At 33.6% G+C, this 27,033-nt stretch overlaps 1 protein-coding gene across 9 annotated transcripts in view; it reads right to left on the bottom strand.

The window, feature by feature from the left end:
* Positions 1-27,033, bottom strand: part of RBM46 (RNA binding motif protein 46) — a 56,738-nt gene that overhangs the window by 22,341 nt on the left and 7,364 nt on the right. For 5 of the 9 annotated variants that reach the window (XM_031941371.1, XM_031941373.1, XM_031941374.1 and 2 more), the window contains 3 exons: positions 12,497-12,658; positions 11,400-11,867; positions 9,839-10,621 (listed from right to left, as the gene is read on the bottom strand). In XM_031941371.1, coding sequence (XP_031797231.1) covers positions 9,839-10,621; positions 11,400-11,867; positions 12,497-12,647 — 1,402 coding nt within the window. In that variant the 5' untranslated portion in view covers positions 12,648-12,658. Of the gene's footprint in view, positions 1-7,773; positions 7,827-9,838; positions 10,622-11,399; positions 11,868-12,496; positions 12,659-27,033 lie in introns of all 9 variants that reach the window. The other 4 variants (XM_031941379.1, XM_031941375.1, XM_031941376.1 and 1 more) reach the window with 1 other exon arrangement.

Genomic DNA, 27,033 nt, shown 5'->3' with positions numbered 1-27,033 from the left:
TCCAAACACTCTATAGAGTCCTAAGAGAGTAGAAAAATGTAGAAATATGCAATGATATCCTTGAATCTAACTTTCACTCATTTCCTTTAGGCTAATTTGCTTAAAATATACTCCCATTTTAGTGAGGAATAGAAATTAGGAGGCAAAAATGGAATTTAAATAGCACACTTCTGGGATTCAGTTTAGAAGCACCACGATAACATCAAAATGCTTATTTTTTACATCTGAGTTCTCAGGTTTGCTTTTCTCTCAAAGTCCTAACTGCCACCAAATGGCTGTTATATCAAATCATTCCTTCAATGAAAAATGCACAAAAATATCTGGGACATGTAAATAAAATATTATTTTTTAAAAATTGAAAAGGAAAGTGTTTATGAAGAGCTTCCAACATTTAGAAAGTCAGGCCTCATCAATAACACATACTCGTCCTTAATAAATGCTTAGTGATTGATTACAGTACGGAGGTAACTTTATGTTCTTAAAGGATATGACAACAAAGCAAAAACTTTGACAGATTCTACTAAAATGGAAAGGTCTTAAGATAAGATACTAGCAGATATAATGCCCACCATATGTAATGTCCAAAATTCTGCCTAGTTAAATATGTACAGATACAATATCTGCAAGGTAAGAAACTCATTGATCAAAGAAACTGATGAAACAAAAAAACCAAAACGTTCAAAACAGAATTTCCATAGTAATGCTGATGAAGTAATGGCAAGAAGGAAAGGAAATGTAGCATCTAGGAGCCAAGATGTGGGAACTAAGGGTAATGGGATGATTTCTCCTTCTCCTGAGATGATCTAGAAAAGAAGTTAGGAGCACTACCCTGCAAAAAACAAACAAACAAACAAACAAACAAACAAACAACAACAACAACAAAAAACAACTGTATTCCTGTGCAACTCGAGTCCATTAGTTTGGGTAGGAATTAGATTTTGGATCTACCTAGAAAGGCCTTGTTGCTCCAAAATTTTAACATGACCCTTCATTTTAGTTAATTCTTCCAAGATCATGCTGAAATGGGAACAAATGTCAGTTGTTAACAATATTCACATGCATCTAGATTAAGAAAGCAAACAGGCACTCAGAAGGAATGGCACAAAAATTCAAGGACAGGAATCTTATTTGCACAGGAGGCCAGGGAGTGAGCTACTAGAGTTCATGATTCAGATATCAGGGATCAGCACACTAATTGGGTAACTGAGGGTTTGTACTTTGTCTAACTATAAGGACACTGAGTAATCATTCAACCAGACCTCCCTTGGGGGGCCTTGTAAAGCAACTGTCTTTGTGTGGGCACAGAATTAATTACATATGGTCATATATACTCTCAAGTACATATATATGTATATATGTGTGCATATATATATATTAAATATATATGTGCACATACACACACTAAGCTTCTCATACTTGAGATTTTTCTTTAAATATCAATAAGATGACACACTACTGGAGGAAAATGAACCACATTAATAATGACAACATTCTTGCTATAAGAAAATCAACTAGATATGCACAACTAGGGCAAAAACTTTTTGCATTCTAAGACAAAAGCTGAACTATATTGTATGTTTTTGCTTAATTGTTTTTCCATGTCCATGTATGTGACAGAGAAGAGTTAAATCTAGGGATTAAGTGAAGAGGGAAATGACAATATAAAGACAAAAGGTGTTCTTAAAGATGGTTATTAAGTTATAGTTAATTGGAAGAGATAGCTCATGGATTCCCAATGTCAAATAGAGGAGCTGGTAGAATCCATGTCATTTACTTAATGTCCAAAAGCAATGAAAAAAATAATAGGAAACCTCATTGCATGGCAAATACTGTCATCTCACCTTGCCAATATTCATGATGGGCACAAGTAAAAAGACCATTGAAAAGATCACTGCAACATATGCATTATTATCTGTAATAAAATGTGCAAAACTTAAAAACTCTATGAAAAAGTCAATGAAGATCCTCAGAATCAAGTTACCAAGTATCTTGATAGTTACTGATTTCAACAAAAGTTTCAGGATTTAAAGGAGTCCAAAGATTACAGACGACTCATAAGTCTGACATCTAGCTATTCCAAATGTTTTATTCAAAAACAGTGTGTAGGTGCTGAACAGGATGAACACTTAAATAGCCCCCAAAAAAGGACAATAACAAATTTAACAGATTACAACAAATGGATTACTGGACATGGGTGGCACCTCCCAGTCAGTGGACTCTTTTAAGTCACACTATTATTAGTTCAGAATAATGTTTAAAAATATGTAATAGAGAAAAATAATATGGCAGCATCAAGGGCAGCCTCTACTCACAAAGTCACAGAGTTCAGGACCTCAACTCTTTGTACTTGGACTGTTGTCCTTCTCTAATTGGTCCAGCTACCTCATGTCTCACCTCCCTTCAATCCATCTTCTACACTTCTACACAACTGACAAGAGTGATCTTCCAAAAGCACGGGTCTGGATCATGTCACTTCCCTATTCAATAAATTCCACGGATTCCCTATTGCTCCTATTTTATCTTCAGGATCAAATATAGACTTTTCTGTTTGGCATTACAAGTTCTATATACTCAGCTCCGATTTATCTTTCTACCTTAATTTCCATAACTCCTTTTCACACACTCTGTGCTCCAGTCATTCTGACCTTCTTGCTATTTATACCCTTAGCACTTCATCTAACATTCCTATCATCTCATTTCACCCATTCTTGAGATGTACTACTTCTTCATACTGACTCTTAAGAGTTGTGTCCTGAAAAATTCACTTCAAGTATCACTTCTACATATGGTCCTGCCTTATAACTTCTCTACCCTAAAACTACTAATGCATTCCCTTGTAAAAACTGTTTTTGATTTATTATCTCTTTAAGTAAGATGCAGGTTAAGAACCACTTTTCATTCACCTTTGTTTTCTTGCTATTCAAATCCCAGTAAGTCACTTAAATGTTGAAAATAACTCACTTTTAGAGAAATTTAACAAAGAAAAGCAAGCATGTGGCACAAGGCGGCCAAAAAAATGCCAAACTGCTGCAAGAATAACACTTGTCTTCTTGCCAAGGAGAAATAGTAGTAGACAAGACAATATTTGTTTCGAGAATAAGCACAAGAGATGGTTAAACTAGGATTGCATCATAAAGCAAACAAAAACATGGATGGGGGAGAGGAGTGCAGGGAAATGAGCCTACAAAAAGCTCAGCCTAAGAATCAAGAACTCAGATTATTCAAAGATGAAGATAAACTTCAAAAGAATATGAGAAAAGACAAGATAAACCATATCTGTGACAGCATCTAATTCTCGAATCCAATTTTTAGAGCTTTATTTAACTGACACCACTGACAAATATTATTGAAAGAACTGAACCACATTAATATTCTTGGTATGAGGGGGAAAAGATGACAAGAACTAGAAGAGAATATTGTTTATATTATTATAATGATTAGTGATCCATCAAATACAATGGAACTACTGTTTGGATTCAAACATCTCAGTACCAATGTCCTACAAAATTAACTGGGATAAAAACAAATAATTAACTTTTAATGTGACATTTTTTTACATCTAAATCATTTTTAATATGCTGAGGTGCTTTTGCAAAATGTCTCATATTCTATGGTTTGGTACTGAGCTTATGGAATTTTGGTAATTCTTCATCATTAAACTACACTCAACATTGAATATAAAAAGTGTATCTTTGACAACCAATTTTCCCAAGTCTATTCTTGATTGCAGTCCACAAATTTTTCAATGGGGTATAAGTTAAGAGTTTGCAGACTAGTAAAGTGTGTTCATCTCCATATCTCAAATAAATTTATAAATCATTAATGAATGACAGGAAAAAATAATGATGATTGTTGGAGGGGATGCGGGAAAACTGGGACATTGATGCATTGTTGGTGGAGTTGTGAACGAATCCAACCATTTTGGAGAGTAGTTTGGAACTATGCTCAAAAAGTTATCAAACTGTGCATACCCTTTGATCCAGCAGTGTTACTACTGGGATTATATCCCAAAGAGATTACAAAGAAGGGAAAGGGACTTGTATGTGCACGAATGTTTGTGGCAGCCCTTTTTGTAGTGACTAAAAACTGGAAACTGAATGGATGTCCATCAGTTGGAGAATGGTTGAATAAATTGTGGTATATGAAAATTATGGAATATTACTGTTCTGTAAGAAATGACCAACAGAATAATTTCAGAAAGGCCTGGAGAGACTTACATGAACTGATGCTGAGTGAAATGAGCAGGACCAGGAGATCATTATATACTTCAACAACAAACTATATGATGACCAGTTCTGATGGATCAGGCCATCCTCAGCAATGAGATCAACCAAATCATTTCTAATGGAGCAGTAATGAACTGAAATAGCTATGCCCAGAAAAAGAACTCTGGGAGATGACTAAAAACCATTACATTGAATTCCCAATCCCTATATTTATGCACACCTGCATTTTTGATTTCCTTCACAAGCTAATTGTACAACATTTCAGAGTCTGATTCTTTTTCTACAGCAAAATAACGTTTTGATCAGGTATACTTATTGTGTATCTAATTTATATTTTAATATATTTAACATCTACTGGTCCATCCTGCCATCTAGGGGAGGGGTTGGGGGGGGGGTAAGAGGTAAAAAATTGGAACAAGAGGTTTGGCAATTGTTAATGCTGTAAAGTTACCCATGTATATATCCTGTAAATAAAAGGCTATTAAATTAAAAAAAAATCATTAATGATATATTTGGCATGGCACAAGATCATGCTTCAATTTTCCATCTTTATTTGGGAATTTCCAGGATAATTTTGAGTATTAATTAGTTCAGTATAAAGTTCTTAATTGCCTTAACAGGGATAAGACATCAAGGCCCACAGTTAGTAAACAATCCCTAAAGCAGTTTTCTCAATGGGTGTTTTCCAATCTTTTGCAAATGCTTAGATATTACAGTTTCATCTGGAGTAGTTCTAACAAAAATTCTAGAATAGCCTTAAAGGAAAAAGGTTTTATCAGTAAAAATTACCCTTTACTCCAACCTACCAAATCTTATCTATTGCAATAAATTTTTTTCTCAATGTCAGTTGAGCTATTTACTGCTTTACTGGCTATTTTTCCAAATTCAAGAATTTGAACACACTGTAGAACAATAACAGCTTCTCCAATTGCTGGGCCTTTCTGAAGGTTTTTGCTTTTGGGCGGGGGGGAGGGGGGTGGCATAAGGGAGAATTAAAGTTGTTTCAGAGCAACAGTTTGTCAGTTTTCATTTTCAACTTTACTTTTCTTGTCTGTTTCTTGCTTCACTGTAGGTTTAAGAGATGTTTGAATGAAATGTCTGATTTTCAAATACCAACAGACACTACAATTATCTCTAAGAGTTACTAAAGTGTGTTCTTTAAGAGCTACAACTTTTGCCCGTTTTAATGGCAAAACATCCATGTTAAAACCAAATTAAAAACACAACAGAAGAAATCAAAGAAACACTTGATGGTACAAAAATCCATCACACAAGGTGACCCACCCCTCCCCCCCCAAAGATGGGGAAAGCAACTAGATATAGTTTCATCTGGAGTCAACCTGAAATCACCACAAACATACATGCATGACCAATGCAGACACAAAATAAAACCATATCCAGGTTTATTGGTTATTCCAAGCAATTTACCCATGACTCCAAGAAAGCAGTTCTCATATAGGCTGGGGATAACAACAGTTTTAACACTGAGGAACTGATTTTCAAGCTGTCTCAAGAGACAAAGGTACCAAAAAGTTGAGGGAGAAAATCAGAGTTATTTTATCATAAGTAAAAGAAGACTATAAAGATATTAGGCTAGAAACTACTGGCCCACGTTCATTTGTATGACTAAATAAAATCGTTATGGGAATCATCAACGTATGAACAGATGGTAGTAGGCACACTTCTGCACATTACTTCCCCATAGAAGACTATAAGTTAACAATAATAAAATAATAAATAAAATAATACAACTGACCAAGGAATGCAAGATCCCACTGAGTTTATCTATTATTACCAAAAACGACCTGCTTTAATGGACCAAAATGCTACATTAAAAGCCTATTTTCTATAAAGTTATTTTCTATACGTAAGTTATAACCTTACAGAATTTCTTCATAGATGCATAATTTTTCCCAATGTTCCTCTAATGGTTATCAATATGAAATGAAGTCTAAAACATAAAAGATAATGCTTGGCAAAAATATTCACAATGTCACAGACAATGTCTTATACAAAATATAACAGGATTCCTTATAAATAATGAGATTATCCACATATCCCTGCTTCCATATGCAATTGTGCTGACTATTACAAACCCAAGAATACTATAGAACTCCTCAATAAAATCCAATCTCTAAAAAGTGGTTAGCCTAACAATCTAAATAGCAAGCAAACCAACCAAAAAAAGTGCAATGAGAATTATTTCCCATACCAATACATGTAGCTGAATAAGCAACAAATACACACATACATGTGTATTTATACATATGTATACATGTAGATGTGTGTGTATGTGCATGTATATATATATGTATATATATATGTATATATATAGGCATCACAATGAGCAGCACCTATAATTTTATTGAGGGAAGAAGGCTATAATGCAAATGGAAAACTGCAGCATTTTCAGTGAGCCAAAACTGCTCCCTCACACAGAAACTATCTTTCTAAAACCAATATCAAAACTGATCTGTGGATGTCCATCTCAGATTTTTGAACAAGCAAAATTGAAGATACGCCCCAAGGACAAAGGATAGAAGTATAGCGGATACAAGTAGGTGGAAGCATATTACCAAGAAGGATATATGTTCAAGAAGTTACATAAAAAATAACTAGGAATTTTGTAATTGAAAAAAAATTAGGTTAATCACATGAGATAAAGCACTGAAGATAACAATGGGCAGCCAAAGTAATATTAGAGACTTTGAAGAAGCTTCCAGAAAACATCTTTCTGGTAAGACAGACAAAAACTGTACAATATGGGCAGGATCTCAATCTGAATCCATGGAGAGTATACCCACATTCATTAGATTAGGGTATTTTAAGGATCGAGCAGGTTATAGTTCCAAAAATGTAAAGTATGACTAGAAACTGGACAACACCATTTTAATATGAAACTCAAAAATACTGTGAATAACAAGCCTACCAATCCAACCCACCTTTAAAAAGATGATAAACTTAACTCTAAGGAAGAGATAAAATTTAAAAGTCTTATTAGTAGAAACTACAAAGTGAGCTTAAATATTTAACAGGAGTATCTAGAAAATCAGATTCAAGGTTGATGAGGAAAAAATAATCATTCATCAATGGTTCACCATGAACGCTAGGAATAACTTCAGCTTCATGGTACCCAGAAATCACCTTGAAGACCTAACAAACAACTAGTTAGAAACTTCAAACTAAGAAAATAGACACCTTGCTAAGAATCCCAAAAGTCCTTCTCAAACCTTGAGGACATGTGTAGCTCTTATAACTATATTTTGATTTTAAAGACCCCATCACCTAAAGGAACCCTTTAGTTCCAGTTTGTGTAGAAGGTATCAATCCTTTAGCCATCCCACATTGAACAGGATGGAGTTTGCCTCAAGGTGAAGAGCATTCAGTCTGTTATATGTCAAAGCTTTACCTTCTTCAGTCTTGTTCTTAAGTCTAGCACTTATCAACCATCTGGGTCCACATCCTGGTCAAATAGGTTAAGGCTCAGTCCCTGTGTTCTCCACACAAATAGAATATTAATAAGCCCTGTACTCCACCTATTTCCTACCTTTTGGCCACGCGAACTCCTTGTTAGCCCTTCCCTCAGATAGCACGAAGAGACTGAGAGAAAAGAAACTCAAATTAGTAAAAATTATGCTGCTTATTTGCAGCTAACAAAAGGTTTGCTAGAAGGCCAAAATAGATGGCTACAGTGAACTTGGGGAATAGCTACCAATTTTTAAAACATTAATTCCCCCCCCCTCCCAAACCCCTGGTACCCATTAGCAGAGATAATTAGGACTATTATTCAATCTAACATATATTTAGTTTTATTTAGGCTAGTACCAACTTACAATGACTGTCCTCTTACCTATTCTTTATGCCAAAGTCCTCCAAAAACAGAGGCAAAGGTTAGTAGTTTACACTTCTGGTATCATGCAATTTCCTTTTATGGTACAAACTTCTCATGGGAACAACAAAATAGGCAAAGAAAAATAGTCTAAAGAACTAACAGATTAGTGAATAGAAAGCATATGTATTGGGTTTATAAGGTGTTAAGATTTTAAGAGTTTGTAAAAGAAGGAAAAAGAAAAGCAGAGGCTATATCAGCAAGATTTTCTAACATAACTAATCTAGTTCACTAACAACTACTCTATGAAATTTTACCAAAAGAATTATCTAACTAAATGCTTCTACAGTCATTTTCAACCTAGCACCTTCCCCAAAAAAGTCAACTATTTCCTTGTAAAGTCAAAGATTATTAAGACTTTTTCATATTTTAATAATTATAAGTAAAATGTCTATTAGGAAGGTAGATTTTTAAAATGCTTATATAATCAATCAAGAAAAATGAAAATATTGACTGAATACACTCATATCTGCATTCTCTCTAGCAGATATGTACATTAAATTTCATTCTAAAGCTAATATTTCAGGTAGTACTGCTGCCAAAGATTCAGACTTACAAACCAGTCTATAATGAATCTAAACAACAATGTGGGTCTAAGAGGTGTTTTTAGAAGTACTAAAAAATAATGTATACAGACATCCTCTCTTGTGGACTATTTGATCTATTTACTTTTGCTGTCTGTTCTCATCACTCTTGCAATATACAAACTTTAAAGACTTAATGGCTAAAACTGTGGTTGCCAAGAACCATTTCTAATTCCTCATTAAGAGTATATAGCCATTACTTAACAAAAAGGAAAAAAATCTTTTTTTGACTGTTGACTTTCAAGAAACCATTAATCAATGAATGTTTCTAGTAGAAATGATATAACTTTGGGACAGCATTGTAAACGGAGACCAACAAGAGGAGAAAAAAAAGCTTATAGCTTTTTTTCAAGACAGAAAAAAAATTTTTTTAAATAGTATTGCAACCACCGTCTTCATAATTTCAAGTACTTTCTTCCACTCATCTCTGAAAAGCTCAATCTCTTGTGTTAGTTTTTATAAACTAAATATTCCACACAATGTTGTGAATATTTTTACTTTTCAAAAATGCATGGAAATATCAGAATTAACACAAAAGAATTTTCAAGATGCTTCTTGCTTTTATCATGAGTAATAGTAACAAAATTCCAGATTGGTGAACTTAAGTCTGTGTGTACACAGAGTTATTAAATGGATTGGCTGTTTGGACTGAAAAGACAAATCAATTTATCCAACAACTGAACTGATATTTTAACTATATCAAATGATTATTTAATCAACTGACTTAACTATAGACCAATTGTCAGAACAGTGTGAAGATACTATTTAAGATGCAGGAATAAGTTCATGTACTAACTTTGGTAGCAGATGCTATACTTACCGCCATTCAAAAAGATCACTTCAATCAAAATTATTAGTCAAAGTGATGGCTCCAAGGAGAATAAATTAAGAGGGCCATATTCTCTAGGGCAGAGACACTTTACATTTATCACAAAAAAGCAACATTTTAAAAGTTCTATTAGAATCAATTTTTAAAAAAGGATTCTATGACTTCATAAAGTCAAGGTAAAATTTGTTTTAAAAAAAACAGCTGCTTGCTATTCAGTTGCCAAAAAACATTAATTTAAGGTATAATCTGTAATGCTGTTTTTCTAGTTTTAAATTACAATTATCAAATTTTATGTGAGCATTTAACTTACCTAAATGAAGTAAAGTAAACTGGGCTGCCAATTCCTTTGCATCTTCTAGCGTTGTACATAGTTTGTCTGGCATGAAGTAACTCTGAGATCCATTTGCAATAGCAGGAATAACTATTTTATATACCAAGAGTACTTTTCCATCTTGACTTGTTGTTGAATATAAATAATATTCTGGTGGTGCCCAATTATTTTTGTTGCAGTAATAATCCAAATGCATTACTGCAGAATTGAAGTGATTAGATTTTAAAGAATACATACTTATTGGTGTAAGCTTTGTTCCAGGGAAAAACGGGTAAGTGCATCTTTCAATTTCTGGGGGACTTGGACTGTGCTGACCATTGAGACGAGCTGGAAGACTTGGTGGCTTTCCTAGAGTTTTTTGATGACCCTCTTCTTTGTTAGCAAATACCAAGAGATTTTCAGAATTTGGGCTAATTTGACCATTGAGATGCTGTCTCCAAGTGCTTTCTTTATTTACTGGTTTGGCCAGTGTTACTTCAATACTTGCTCCATCAATACATTTTCCATTCATCACAGACATAGCAGCCACCGCATCTTCTCGATTGAAAAAATGAACAAAAGCATAATCTCTGAGTTTCTTCACCCTTTCAACAGCACCTGGTTTGAATTTGTTGAATTCTGCTTTAATTGTTTCCTCTGTGGTAGAGATCATTAAATTTCTTACATATAAAACTTTAACTCTCTGCATTGTTTCTTCATCAACTTCTTTCTCTGGATCTGCCCAATCTACCTGTATAGTGTGGCCCCAAAGCTGGAATGTGCCTGTAAAAGTTAGAAATAATACTCACTAATAGGCAAAATTAAAATGGACAAAAGAAAGATCAAAGTTTTGACTAATTACTCCCAAAGAAGGAGAAGCTGATATATGTGAAATATTGAAATCCTGAAACAATTTTTTTCTATTTAAATAAAATCCAAATTGGGCCTATTTAGTTTGAAATTGTTTGTCAATATATTAAATATTGACCTTCATATTTTTCAAGCTCCATATTTAAGTTTCATCCTTAAGAGAGAAATTCAAGTAATGTGTATTGTTTAAATGTGAAATTATCAAAAGCATTTTTTTTTACAAATTGTTTCCTCTTGTAATGAATGGCCTGCTTAACTTTTAAAATATAATTCTAAGTCGTCTGAAATACTTTATGTGCTTTTACAAAATTTACCTCAAAAGCAGTATCTTTTATGTTTAAAAAAATGAGGATATATCATTTGACATCTATAACAATTTTCCTTTAGAAAATCTACTTTAAAAATTGATTTTTTTTCCTCAGCAAAAGTGTAAAACACATAATAGAGAAGCTTAAAGTCAGATCTACATTTAAGTCCTACTTCTGACACATTTTACCTACATAAGCCTGAAGAAGTCACTTTATCTTTCAGTGTCCCAGGTAAGCTCTATAAATTTTAAGATGAAGAATACTTATTGACCTGCCCTGAGAGAGAATTTTCTCACCAGTAGTTGTCTACCCCTTTGAAATCACAGTTCCAGATTAAGAATGAATAAATAAATAAATAAAAACCAAAACAATGATTTGTTCACCTGGAATAAGTTTTCTTCTTGCCATGGCAGCAGCTCTATGGGACTCATACTCTACAAATGCGAAACCACGATTTTTGGTTTTATCAGTTGCACTTGGATAAACAATGACATCTACGACTCCTTCTGTAACTTTCTTCATTTCATCCAGTATTTCTTCTTTTTTCTTTTCTTTGGGAATAGCTCCAATAAATAATCTGCAATTATCTAAACTTACACACACACCAATAAATTTCCCTGGACGAATCTCATAATTATTAAGAATTCTAATGGCTAATTGGGCTTCTTCTTTAGTTGTATACATCACAAAAGCATATCCTCGATTTTCACCACTAAACTCCATCATAAGTCGGAATTCATATATCTTTCCAGCTCTTTCAAAAACAGGAACTAATTCATCTTCATACATATCACGAGGTATCTTTCCTACAAAAACTTCACACCCTCTAGGTGGAGGTGGACCTTCCCAACCTGAAAGGAAAGCATAATTTTCAAGGAAGGTATCATAATTGTTTATAGGTTTGTTACTGAAAGATAGCTATCTATTCCTTGGCTTTACTAATCCATTTTCAGTTCCAATATCCACTGCCAATTCAGTCAAATTCCCAAAGTTGCCAACTCCTCTCAAAATATGAGTGACCAAAAAAAGGGACCTAGAAAAGGTGAGTTTGAAATCTAGCTCTGCCCTTTAATAGCCTTTATGGTCCTAGGCAAGTCAGTTAAGTCTCTGTGAGTCCTGATCTTTCAGGAAAGACCTAATCTATAGAGATCAGATAACCTGTTAAGAAACCTGACAATTCCCTGATTTTTTTATGCTTCTAAATTAGCAGTTCCTATCATTACAACAGAGTTGATTTCCCATTATTACCCTATCCATCAAAGCTGGTCTTTTAAAATAGCATAGAACTGATAGATTAAATCTGAAAAAGTTATAGAGAAGAATATTCAGGAACATGTTTTTCTTTCCCAATCAAACATGACAACTAAGGCGGCTAAAAAAAGAAAATTTCTGCTGAAGACACTTGTACAGAGCAAGAAGGCAGTCACAACCTGAAGGCCTAAAGCATAAGATCAAAAAGATTTGGTACACAAAATCTCACCTGGTGGTGGCCCACCAAATTTCCTTTGTCCATTTTCTTGCACCATGTTGTAACCAGTTTTTTCCATTAAAGCTAACAAGGCTGCTTCATTCTGAGTACCAGTTCGAACTTTGCTGCATCCATTTGTTACATCTAGATTTTCTTCATTCATAGTTGCGATTTCTATGTAAAAAGATTAAGAAAAGGTTTAAAGTAAGAGCATGCAGTAAACACAGCATTCATTATAGTTTTTAAGCTGTCTCATTCCATTATATCGTGTGGCCTCCATGGGTTCATAAAAACAAAATGTAGTCACCAAAATGTAGTAGTCACCAAAATGTAGTAGTAACAAGTTTCTTATATGTTCCACCTATTCTAAATTTCTGCCCCAGTATTACAGATGCTTAGGGTTCTATATCTCATGAAGAGAAAACTAAAGTTTCACAATCTCAATAACAATCATGGTATAAAGGTGACCCAACTTCTCCAAGATTATACAACATATCTCAAGCTCTACCCAGTCCTATCCAATGAGAACATTTCAAATATTTGTCCTCCCAAATAAGAACCATTTATCAGTTTCTGACCCTATCTACAATTTATGTACATTTTATATACAATTTATAACATTACAGAGATGTTTGCAGCTAAGTGAATTGCCCACAGTTTCCCATGGGAAACTTTTTCCCCCCGAGTAGAATCTAAGCTAACTTATCCCCAGAGTTTAAAAGTAGGAATTTAATAAACACTTTTTAAAATTATTTGAATTCCTGATTCCAAGGTCAGAACTCTACCCCACCATAACAAGCTACCTCTATAATCAATCATTCCCTACATTCTCCCTTTTTTCCCCTGGCCTAGATCTATGATTTCATCAGCAAGAGAAACTACTACTTTCAAAATACTCTTATACTAATGCAGAATGAGTTTTTCTTCTCCCATTCTGTAACCTGAAATCTATGACACTTAAAAGTTGTGACTTCCCCAAAGTATATACTTAAAGGTAGAATTTAAACCTTATACCTCCTAACTCTATAAATGATCCTCTATCCATTATCCCTAACCATATATCAATATATAAATAGGACTCAGTTCTCTATATATTTGAGAAATGAAGTCTTTATTCAAGAAACTTACTGGAAAAAATTTTAGTTATGATTACGATGTATTTCTTTCCATCCTATTTTCCCCTTGTTTACACTATTCTCTTTCCTTTCACCTTATAAATTCTCAAATCTTTTACCTTCCTAAATCTGCCCTTTCTTCTCCCATTCTCTTCCCCTCCTATTCTACCTTTCAGTATATTCTTCCTTATCACTTTTGCAGATAATCATCCCAGCATATTCAGTTCACACCCATGCCATCCATCTATCCATGTATACTTCTGCCATAACAATCACAAGTTTAAGTTCCAAGTATGATTTTCCCATGTACTAAATCTTATTGAATCTCTTATAATTCCTTTCCCTTCTTTATCATCTTATTGTTCTCTTAAGTGTTGTATTTGAAAGTCAGATTTTCTATTCAGCTCTCATCTTTTCAATCAGGAAATCTTGAAAATCCTCTATAAGCCTTCTATTTCAATGATTATCCTTTTTTCCCCCTAGACTATAACTAGTATTGCTGGTAAGTGATTTTTGGTTGTAATCCTAAGCTCATTTACCCACTGGATTGAAAGCCACTTTGTGGCTCCACAGTATTTGAATTGTGCCTTTTTGGCTGATTAGAACAATTTTCACCTTGACCTGGGAACTCCAGAATTTAGCTAAATAACATCCCTGGGAGTTTTCATTCTGGGATCTCTTTCAGGAGGTAATCAGTGAATTCTTTCAATTACTATTTTATTCTCTGGTTCTAGAATATTAAGGCACTTTTCCTTAATTTCTTAAAAGATGATGTCTAGGCTCTTTTTGGGGGGTAGTAATTTTTTAAAAATTGTTTCTCCTGGATTTATTTCCAGGTCAGTTGCTTTTCTAATGAGATATTTCACATTTTTATATCTTTTTTTATTCTTTTGGTTGTTTTACTTCTTGATAATCTCACAAAGTCATTAGTTTCCACTTGCCTAAGGAATTAGCTTCTTCAGTGAGCTTTTCTACAGCTCCTTTTCCATTTGGTTAATTCTACTTTTTTTAAAAAGAACTTTTTTCTCCAACGAATTTTTATGCTGTTTTTCCATTTGGTCAATTCTGCTATTTAAGTAATTTTTCACTTCAATGAATTTTTGTAGAGTAATCCCTTGTACCCTGTAACTTTTCTCACTAAAGTTTTGATATATTGCAGGTCAGCATAAAAAATTAAATAGGAATTTTGAGTTTTACAGAAAATAAGCAATATGCAAAGGTCAACAGATGACACAGAGCCAAACAACCCAAATTTTACAGTAATGTACTATAAACACCCCATGAAACAATCTTTTTCCACTTTTCAAGGCATTCTTCTGTTCATTAGATTCTTGTGCCTTTTACCATTTGTCCTGTTCTATTTTTATTAAGTATTTTCTTCAGTATTTTTTGTTCTCCTTTATCAAGCTGACTTTTTTTCATGATATTCTTATACTGCTCTCTGCTCTTCCCAAGTTTTCTTTCTTCTACCTCTCTTACTTAACGTGATCTTTTTCTAATTTTTGCTCGATTTCCCTAGCCTATTTCCTGACTTTTTAACTCTATTCTAAAAGTGGGGCTCTGCTTCCAGAATGGAGGTGGCACTGTCCCAAGCTTCAGGTATTCTGTGGCAGCTCTTTTCAGAGATAATTCCGGGGACCTGTTAGTTTTTGGTTCTTCCAGGGTTATACGATCTAGGCAGAGGTAAATTTGCCACTCTCCTGGCCTGTGCGTGAACACAAGCATTCTTTTCCACCCCTGATCCCAGCTCTTCTGCAACTACAAACCTTGTGTACTCATGCTTGCTTGCCCTAGGACTGAGACCTGGGACCGCACTCAAATCTAAGTACGGGTAACATATCAGCAAAGAGAACCAGTTGTCTGGCCCTCTCCCCTTACTGTCTATGAGCTGAGAGACTGATTTGAAGGCTCTGAAGCTCCCTTTCAGCTCTAAATCTATGAGCCTAAGACATTCCTTGCATCACTGTCTATTTCCCCCATGCATACTAACTCGATGCCAAACCCCAGCCCCAAATCACTCCTACTACCTACCTACTTTATGTCTAAATCACATGGTATTCTATAGAACTAGAGGAAGTCACAACCATACTGACAAGGTTCACGAAAAATTTCTCTAACTCCACAACTGAGCTTTCATTGCAACAAGACAATTGTTAATTACTTTCTTCACTCCCCACATAAACATTCCAAATCATTTTCTCTCATCTTCCACATGTTCCTCCCCACATTTTTAACTCAAGAGCTCCTTCATATTTTGCTGAGAAATTTGAGAAGGAAGCCATTGACTAGAAGCTCCCTTTTCCTCTTTCTTATTGCAAAACTCCTTGACAACATTACTCCTTAGCTTCCCCCTATGGATGAGATGGCCTTTCCTCTTTTCTTTGGTATGGTAGTCCTATTCTTAACCCTAGGCCTCTGCACTGGCAATCCTCCACAAAGAGAATGTGCATCACTTACTCACCACTACCTCACACAATCTACTTTGCATTTATTCTATATGTATGTGCTATACTGTAAGTATATAAAGTATGTATGTATATTTATCTTTATATGTATGCACATGCGTACATGCTATCCTCTCTGACAGCATGTTAATAAGCTCCTTATGGGTAAAAATTTCTTTTTTGCATATGTTTTTATCACCAACACCTATCATTGTGCCTGGAAATATCAGGCATTTAACAATGCCTGTTTTTATTGAAAAAATTGTCTCATAAAAATCACACTCAATAATAAATTCTCTTCACAAAAATAAGTGAATAGGTACCTATTTATAGCTCTTCCCTGAGAAATTCATAGGTACCTAATAATTTTGATGCCATTCAATAATGAAATCTCCAAAACTTCACTTTTTGAACTTCCTTTACTACTTTATTTCCCAAGGAGGTTTTGAATTTGAATGTACTGAGTTTCTGAACTCTCCTTTTCTGATTAAGCATGTTCGTGCTAAACTCTACTGGATAAAGACAGTTAAGAAATTAGGGTGCTAACCACAATGAAAGCGGAGCATCTGGTATATCATTACATACAGATGATCATTTATAAAGGGTCAAGAAGAGGATCCTTGATATGACTGACTGTGTATATGGACATAAAAATTCAGTTTTATTACAGACCAAGAAGAGTTAAGAAAAATTATTTTGACATTCTTTCTACAAAACTACATTTTTATTATTTAATAAGTGTTTTTATTATTTAAATAATTATTTAATAAAAAAAATTATTTAATAACCTGTGAATCACTAGAATAGTTATCTTCCAATGAGAAAATTTCCTCCATCAATTATATATTACAAATTACAAATATGTATTGACACCTAGAATGTGGCACTGAAAGGTTAAGTGACCTGACTAGAATCAGCAAATGAGTTATTGATAGACAGAAATAATTTTGAAATCACAAGTTAATAAAACATTTAAGGCAATTTATTAAAAGCTGATTTATATACAATAATTCAAATTCAAGATCTGCTTGATTAAACAGATCAGTAATGAATTGTGTCAATTCTCTCATACCTTCTCTTAGTCACATTTTCCCACTTATTCTCACCATCCTAACCCTCCTCTCCTCTCCCCCCTTTTAATGAAGTTTCCAAATTTAAAAGTATATGTTAATTTCCTTTATAGGATTCACGTACTTAAAAAAATTTTCCATCTCACCAACAACAAAAAGGATGTTGTTGAATACACTGTCATTTATTTTCATGGTTTTTGTATATAGTTATTACAAGTACTACAAGATAACCAAATAGTCTATGAAAAATGTTCCCAGTCGTACATGAACATCTGATAATAATGTATGTCTCAAAGGGGAGTCACTTCAAGGAATGTAACTCCTGTTCATGTTTCATTCATGTCTGACTCTTCATAACCCCATTTAGAGTTTGTGTGGCAGAGATACTGGAGTTTGCCGTTCCCTTCTCCAGCTCATTTTACAGATGAGTAACTAAGCAAACTAGGGTGAAGTGACTTACGCAGGATCACACAACTAAGTATATGTCTGAACCTGAGAGTTTTCTGACTGCAGGCTCATCTACAGTACTACATTTTCATTTTATAAAACAGTCTCCTTATTTGTTCTGGTTTAATTTATAGAGAAATTAGAAAGACTGCTTGATTCCATTTCTCCAGTAATATGTCTATCCCCCACACCTTGTTGGTCACTAGGTGAGAATCTAACATTTAAAGTACCAATAACTAACTAAATGAACAGTTTGACATTTTAGAAACTTTGTTTCTAGCATCCTCTTTTCCCATTTCTACCAGTCTGCTATTATTGTAGATGCAGAAGACAAAAAAGTCTGAGGCACTGAGTCATTTTCTGTTTCATGGGTTGCCACATACAAGAAACAATCATCTTAATCAGATTCCTTGTGGGGAGCCTGCTTAGCTAAGCTCATGCTCAGAAAGCATTCATCCTACTGTCACAATTAGACCAAAAGTCCTACCAACAGAGGAGAACCTGACAGAGTTTGGCATCCACTGGACTAGTCTTCAAGAAGTCAGGGTCACCTCTGTGCCAAGATTAGAATAGGAAATGGACAACAAAAATTACATCATTACCAATTTTATCCAGATCTTAGTATGAATCGATTGCCACAACAATAAAACTAAACGAGTACAGAAATCACCTTAGTAAATATTTAACATAATTACCAAGTAAAGAGGTGGCCAATGGAATACAAATTCACTTACAAAATCTTACAAAGGATGATTGGATCATTATTTTAAAAATTGTTTCATAGAGAAAAAAGCAAATGAGAGGGAAATCTACTTTAAAGATCTCAGCAAGAGATCCAACAATCACCTCAAGAGCATTTAAGGATAAAAATGTAAAGACTTACAGATCAAATGACAATATAATAGAAAACTAAACACTTTATTTAGTCCCTGTTAACCTGAAAAGTAAACAAACAAACCCAATGAGAAATTATGTACCAAAGATAGAGAAATTACAGCTATTCCCATACGTGGAAATACCAGAAAGTATAGCAATATAAAAGTCCTATGGATTCCCAGTGGAGAAAAATTCTGTCTAGAACTTATAACTTTTACACATTCACCGAAGCCTCTCTCAACATACCGACATGTTGTTATGACACCATTATGTAGCAACAAAGAGTAGATCACTTTTGCCCAGTCACCTGCTAATAAGGTGGAGATATAATAGACTGTAGTTGCACCTATTCACAGAACTAAAGAACAAAGAAACTGGGGAGAATGAGGAGAAGGAACAACAGTACACACCACTATATAAGGCCTGAAAGAAAGGTGACTGGCAACCATCTATGCCCATATACTTCACGCCCTACAAATCACTGTGACAGAAATAGAGCTAAGTCCAAATAATATGAATTCTTCACTAAAGGCGACTGAAACAGCTTTGAGTTCTATATCTCTTTTAAAGGAGTCAGAAAAGTGAGTAACAGAATATGAAGGGTGAAAGGCTAAACTGACAAAAGACTTCAGGGGAAAGAAAAGTCAGGTAAAAACTGACAGCACTAATAAATCAATAAGAATACAAAGAGATGGAAAGCTATCTAAATGTTTTCAAGTACCACTAAATATATATTGCAGGATAAAGAGAACTGAACAACCACCTGAGGAAAAACAGGATCCTGTGGATTTCCAAGACAGCTTAGAACTTAAAATATTCCAAAATGCTTCAAGAAAGAACTCAAAACTGTGAAATAAAAAGGGAATAAATGGCATTTTCTCTCATCTGCCCAGAAGAAAGAATAAGCAAAATAGAAAAACTTTAATCTACAATGGCTCAGTTCTCCCCCCACCCCCAAAAAAAGGAGAGAGAACTGATTGGGAATACAATTATAATGAAGAACTCCCTGAAAAAAAAGAAGCAAAAACATTAAAAGAAAAAAATGATCTTTTTATAAGTAAAACACAACAATCTTAAAGACAGATGTGCTAAGATCATTAAAGATCCTATATCTCATACAAAAACCTGATAAGACAAAAAAGTTCTACAAGTGACCTGGAGGAAGATCTTCAAACATAAAGGAAATTAAATTCAAATAACGCAAGAGTTCTATATCCACCAAAAAAGTGGAATAATATATTTTGAAAATTGAAGTTCAAGATGCAACCCCAAATGACAATACTCTAAAATCCTGAGCCTCATATTCAATCAAAAAGATAGGCATTCAGTAAAAGAGAAGCACATGAAATATTACTTTTTAAAAAAGCATACATGAGCAGATTATTCAACTATGACTACCAAGGAAAGCACAAATAACAAAACCAATTATCCCTTGCTTAGAAAGTACTTTTTAAAAATCTTGAAATATAAAGATACTCAGGATTTTTTAAAAAGAGAAACTGAAAACTGAAAAGACTTTTTTTTCTCAAAGTACACATGAAGAAAAAAATTAAAATAAAATAGGAAAACTGACAATAATGAAGAAAAAAGACCTATTGCCACCACCATACGTTTTAATCAAAGGATTCTGTGAGATTAAACTATATACTGGGAAGGTACATATAAAGGGATGGAGGTAGTCAAGGACAGGAAATATACCCAAATCAAGTTAATGGTAAACAAAGGAAAATAACTGCTCAAGTTGCTCCACAAAAAGAAAGGATACATGAGAATGGTTAAGAATCCAGAACTATACCTGGGCACTGCTAACAGGAACAGATATTAATTGTCCTCTCTTTTGCCCATACACTAAATTCTAGTTCACAGATTGAAAAGAAATGAGGAGGTAACCTGTAACTAGGAGTGACCTTTTAGGGTAAGAACCAGTTGAAGGATATAGGAAATACAGGAAAGGAGCTAATTATCAACCACTGCATAGCTTTGACCTCCACCACCACCATCACCCCCAAAGCAGATGAGGGTCAAGCTTCTCTATCCACGTTTGAAGCCTGCAAAAGAAAAACCAGATCAGGAATCCTGGACCTTACAATTGTGACACTTTCAACTAGCAGAAATTCCCAAATGCTAGAGGTAAGAGTTGACAGAAGTCTACAATGTTTCTAAAATCCAGGTCAGTAACTTGCAGAACAAGGCTGCCTTGTAGCAATCAGATTCTGCCAGTTGAGACCACTTGAGAAGCACTGAAAATATGCCAAAACCCTGAGCTGCCCCAAAGCTGAAGTAATACTCAATAGCTTAAGGAAGCAACAGGACCGGCCTAGAACTTTCCTCCCAAAAATGTACTGAGCCTAGCCCTAACACCAAGTTTAAAGTCAGGAATAAATGAACTGGAAGAATAAATAAACAAAAAAAGAATCTTATCATAAAGTTACCATGATAACAGGAAAGTTCAAAATACAATGGCCAAAGAAGATAACGACTTCAAAACATGTATGAGAAAAACCTAAAAAACAAAATAACAACCCACAAGCTGGGTACAAATCCAACTAGAATTCCTGAAGGAGATAAAGCAAGAATTTTTACAAGAGTTAAAATGTTTATAAACGCAATTAATATTACAGGAAAAAATTGTGGTGAAATAAGTTATGAAAGAAAGAATAAGGGGGATTAACAGATTAAAAAAAAAAAAACACACAATACCAAACAATAAACTCCTTGAAAATTAGGATAAAAAAGAAACCAAAAACTACAAGAAACAGCAAGAAATTTAAAACAGTCAAAAGACTGAAAATAATAGAATGAAATGTGACCAACAAACTTAGAAAACGGATTGAGGAGAAATATGCTTAAGAATAATATAACGCCATGACCAAAAAAAAAAAAAAAGAAGAAGAAAAAAAAAGGTGATGACATCATTTTTCAAGCAATCTTTAAAAAGGGGGGAAACCTCACTCTGTCCAGATCTCTTAGAACCACAGAGACAAGTAAAATGAGAAAGAAAAGACTGGCCTGCTCCTGAAATAAATCCCAAAATGAAATTCACTGGAACTTTTTAGGGAAAATCCAGAACTCCCAGGTAAATGAAAACTACCACAAGTCTTCAGAAAGAAAAGAATTCAAGGAGGAGAACCACGGTTCATATCCAATATAATAATTACCACTATAAAGCACCAGAGAAATTGGAATATGATAATCTAGAGAGCTTACTCCAAAAAACTAAACATAGTGCTACAGGGGTAACCTTTAATTAATTAAATGATTTCTAAGCATTCCTGATGAAAAAGTTACAAAGAAAACCTTTAAATTCAAAACACAGAAGTTAAAAGAAAAATAAAAAGTTAAATAGGATTGCATACCTGTAATAGATTAAATAAGGATAATTTCCTAACATTATAATACAGAGAGAGATGATGTGTCCTCTTCTGAGTCCTACCATGATCAGAGTTTGTAAGTGAAGTCTAATTAGGTAAGATACAGTTTTCAGAGAAAGAAATGGCAAACCATTCTAGTGTCTTTGCCAAAAAAACTCAAATGGGATCACAAAGAATTAGAAACAACTCAAATTTTTGAACAAGTAGTAGTTTTGTTATCACTCAGTGATCTAAAGGGAATAATGGAAAGAGAGGAAAAGAAAAACATACTGTGGAGGGAGAGGAGAAATTGGTTAGGGGAAATTATCTTACATAGCCAAGATGTGCAAACAGATCTTTATAAAAATAAGGGAAAAGGGTTGAGTCAAGTGATTGACACTTGAACCTCAATCTCCTTTGGATTCATCAAAGAATGAAAAAATACACTGGCAAGACACACATATACACACACTCACTCATTTGGACACAGCAAATACATTTCACTCAAAAGAATATTAGGAAGGAAAGAGGGAAAAAATAGGAAACAGAATGAAAAGTAGATTAAAGGAAGGATTAGTACTCCAAGCAAAACAAGCCATGAGGATACACAAAAAATATTAATAGCTCTTTCTGAGGGGGTGTCTGTAAATTAAGCAATGGTTGAATAAGTTGTGTGTGTGTGTGTGTGTGTGTGATGGAATATTATTGTGCTATAAGAAATAATGAAGGGGATGGTTTCATACGTCTGGAAAGACATGAACTGATGCAGAGGGAAGTGAATAGAACTAGGAGGAAAAAATACAAAAAAGACAAAGAAAATTAAAGGATTCAAAGTAAAGAATACTTTTTTTTTTTGACATGGTCAATGCAGAAATTTCTTTTCCTTGGCTAAACATGTTTGTAAAAAGGTTTTAATTTTTCTTTCATCCTCAAATGGGAGAAATAATGGGGAGAAGGAAAGCTTGGAGTTTTGTTGATTGAAAAATTTTAAAAGAAGAATACATACATACATACATATATATATACACACATATATATATATATATATATATATACACACACACACACATATATATATATATATATATATACACACACACACACACACACAAACACACACGGATATGTATACACAAAAACACCCACTAAAGCTAAAAGACTTCTGGCACCTTATTCAAATTGGGATTACTAAAATACATTTTACACACACACAATTCTCAAGGACTTTTTACCACATTTTACCATGTCTTAAAACAGAGAGATGTTGCAAATAAATGTAAAAAATCATAAATAATATATCTTTTATAGATCATAATGCAACAAAAATAATAACCAGTTCAAGGAACACACACAAAAAACCAGACTCAGACAATCATGAAATCCTAAATACCAAATGGGTCAAAGAGCAAAATAGAGAAAATATTAGTTACATGAAAATAATGATAAGGATGAAACATCATGCCAAAAATTGTGGGATGCAACTAAAGTAGTCACTGGAAAAATAATATTCCCTACATTACATTATATTATATTAATAAAATATGAAATAAGTATATACATTGTTAAAAATTAGAAAGTCAACAAATAAACAAACTTAAAATGAGCACAGAACAAGCAATATTGACAATTAGAGGAGAAATAGCAAAACTGGAGGCCAAAAATGCTATTTTAATATAAAAGCAAAACTAAAAAGTGGTATTTTGAAAAAAATTTAACAAAATTGATAAATCTTTAGCCAACCTGGTTGAAAGAGGACAGAAAATCAAGTCAATACAATAGCAAATAAACAAGGTAAAGGCACAAGAAAACCAGAAGAAATAAAAAAGTGTAATAGCCTATATGACACATAGCTCAAATTTAGTTATTAGCAAAATTAGTAACATAAAATAAAGGCATATCTTCAAAAATAAAAATTACCCAAATTAATATCCGACCAGAGATCTTAAATAATCCAATTTTTTAAAAAATTAAATAGAATAGCTATAAAAGAAGCTATACTAAAGAAGGGGGAAAATATCTGGTCCCAATGATAATTGTATAGAACTCTTAGTTAATACTAATGCTCCCCAAATATTCTTAAAAACTGATAAAGCGCTCTAATAAATTCCTTTTATAAAATAATTCCATTTTAAAACTCAAATCAAATACAAAGCAAAGGAGGAAAACTACAGACCAAAATTATAATGACTATAAAATTTTAAAATATAAATAAAACTATCAAAAATACAACAGCAATTCATCTAAGAAATCAATTACAATTAAGTTGGATTTGTACCATGAATGCAAGCATAGTTTTTTATTAGTAAAATAATCAACATAAATAAAAATGACAATATCCAAAGTCACATAACTATGTTTAAAAAAAAGTATGCTACAAAACAGAGAAACTTTTTAAAAATATCATTCAAATTACTCATCTAAAAGCAAAAGCAAGAATCATATGCAATGGAAATAAACTAGATGCAACTCAAATACAAGAATAAAACAGTGAGGACCACTGTCCCCAGTACTATTTGATATAATTCTATAAGAGTACTCCATAGTATTAACACCAGATACAGACATTAAAGGTGTAGAGAAGATAAAACCATACCTATTTGCTTATGACACAATGATTAATTAATTGAGACAATATCTTCAACAAAGTTACAGGCTTCTAACAACAACTGATGTACAATCGTTAAAGACAAATATATGATTCCTTCATTCAGCCTTCATATGTCATGGGTATGAACTCTTTAAATACCCCAGTTCTCTTACTATGAAGACAACACTCTACATGTGTGTTGTTCAGCACAGAAAACAGGAACTCATTGCTTCCACAGAAGCTTAACATCCATTAATGTCGTTTGTGTTGCCAGGCTGCCACATCAGAATGATTCCTATTGAACCACTGTCTCACCATGTCCCCTGCCACACCTCACAGTTGAGGACCTCACTTAGTAAACCTATCTTTGAGCTGTTGTTTACTTCATATCACCTGTTAACTACCTATATTTCAGTACTTCAAGAACTCATGATTTCAAACATATAGGTGTTTTTTTTCATAGATGTGGATCATAATTTAGTCATATTTTGATACAGAGTTTTGAATTGCTGTGGCCAAAATAAATTCATCATTTGGTGGTCAATCCTCTAATGCTAAACATTTCTGAACTTATGCATACTTTCTGAGGGTTCTAAGTACTATGGTGGACCTGAAGTACAGATTCAGGTTCAAATCTAACATCATACAATGACTGGCTAAATGACCTGGATAATTTCCTCATTTGTAAAATTGGGATAAATAAAGAGCACCTACTTTACAATGTGGATATGAGGATCAAAATGGTTAAAACGAAAAAGGGGTTTGCCAGCCCTTTTACCTTTATTATTTCCTTTTGATAATGGGATATTAAGACCATTCTTTTTTTTTTTTAAATGTCCCTGTTTGTCATGAGTACCTCACCACACACAACAGATGTCCAGAGATCTTGTCATCTCTATTATCATCGCATCTATCAAGCCAAATGATATTATGAAATAATTGTTTCAATACTAGTAGACCAACTATTATAGAGCAGGTAAAGGAAATAGGCATTTGTTAAATGATTACTATTTTCTAGGTACTGTGCTCAGCACTTTACACATCTTCACAATAATCCTGAGAGGTGGTTGCTATATTATACACTCTAAAATCTCATTAGCATGTAATTATTATCATCAAGTATAAAGTTGTCTGCTGTTTTTACTATTTAATACCAAATATCCTCTCTCTCCCCAAATAATCTTATCTTGCAAGTAGGTTGTAGATTGTTTTTTATCTATTAAGACACCCTTGAAACCTACCCTAAAAGCTTTTCTGTAGGGACTTAACAAATGTTTTGTTAAATTAAGAATGTGGCTAGCTAAAATCCTACTAAAACCAACCTCAAATATATCAATGACACACACAAGCAACCCCAGGTTCACAAAGTCTATATACCAGAGATAGAATCTCTGGCGGATTCTATCAAATCAAAAAGTCCCTGTTAATATGCCTACTATCCAAGGACCAATTTGGGAAAGGTTAAGCGACTTTTAGCATTAAAGAGTTGGTCATGATGTTTTGTGACCTCAGCAATTGATTTAAATCATCTACTACAAAAGTATGGAAGGGTTGTGAACTTCATGAGTGAACATAGATCTCTTAAGTAGTGAGAAAGGTGGCTAACAGTATGTAGTATTACAAGAACAACTATAGAATAACTACAGTAACTATAGAAAAGCTTAAACAGTACCACACCTTTATACTTCTTCAATTTGATCTACAGCAAATTTCAGCAACTTCTTTAACTTGGAACATTAAAATATACAAATGTTTGGGGAAAACCCAAGTCAAAAGCAGGCCTATGGAAAGAAAAGGGTAACGAATAAAGGAAAATATGGAAAAGGGAAAAGAAAAATGAGTGAAAAAATTAAGATGTACACAGACTACATAAAAGGAGAATGAGATAATAGGAGGTAAAGTCAACTGTCCCAGCTTTTTTTTTTTTTTTCAGTACATTCAATGGTGCAGTGGATACAGCATTAAGCCTGAGTCAGGAAAATAAGAGTTCAAATTTGACCTCTTACACTTACCCTATGTATACCCTGTTACCACCATTTGCCTCAGCTTCCTCAACTGAAAAATAGGAGGAAATTATAGCACCTACTTCCTAAGGTTGTTCTAAGGATCAAATGAAATAATTGTAAAACACTTAGTACAGTACCTGAAAGATCACAGACACTACATACTTATATTCCCTCTCTCCCATTCCCCCCAAATTACAGAAATCTTTAAACTTAGCCCCAGAGAAAAATCGACAAACCATACTTACTCTCCCTTTGCATAGGCAGTGAAATATAGGTATAGGGTATTTGACTATATTGTCAAATACAAATCATTTCACTGATATTTTTTCCTTTTTAAAAATGTTCAAAGATTCATTTGGATAAGAGAGAGAGATTAGGAAATTAAGCTGATATTAAATCTTAAGATAGCAATAACAGTAAGATTTTTAAAACACAAACTCATCCCAATGCTACTGATATTCTCTGTGGCTTAGTTTCTTAAGTAAATGTCAATTACATGTCATTGTTCAAATATCCTGCTATCCCTGCTCTTTGAAAAGAAAAATTGATTATTTGGGGAAATCTCTGTTGTTTATCATGGAATTTAGCAACTGAAGCAAAGAGCATAGATGCCACAATGCAAAATGAATATAATTTAGAGAGAAGCATGTTTTA

Source organism: Sarcophilus harrisii, chromosome 6, assembly GCF_902635505.1.
Source record: "Sarcophilus harrisii chromosome 6, mSarHar1.11, whole genome shotgun sequence".
In the NCBI taxonomy this organism is placed as follows: Eukaryota; Metazoa; Chordata; class Mammalia; order Dasyuromorphia; family Dasyuridae; genus Sarcophilus; species Sarcophilus harrisii.
The sequence above is the reverse complement of the archived record's forward strand: the minus strand, read 5'-3'. Positions and strand labels throughout refer to the sequence as shown.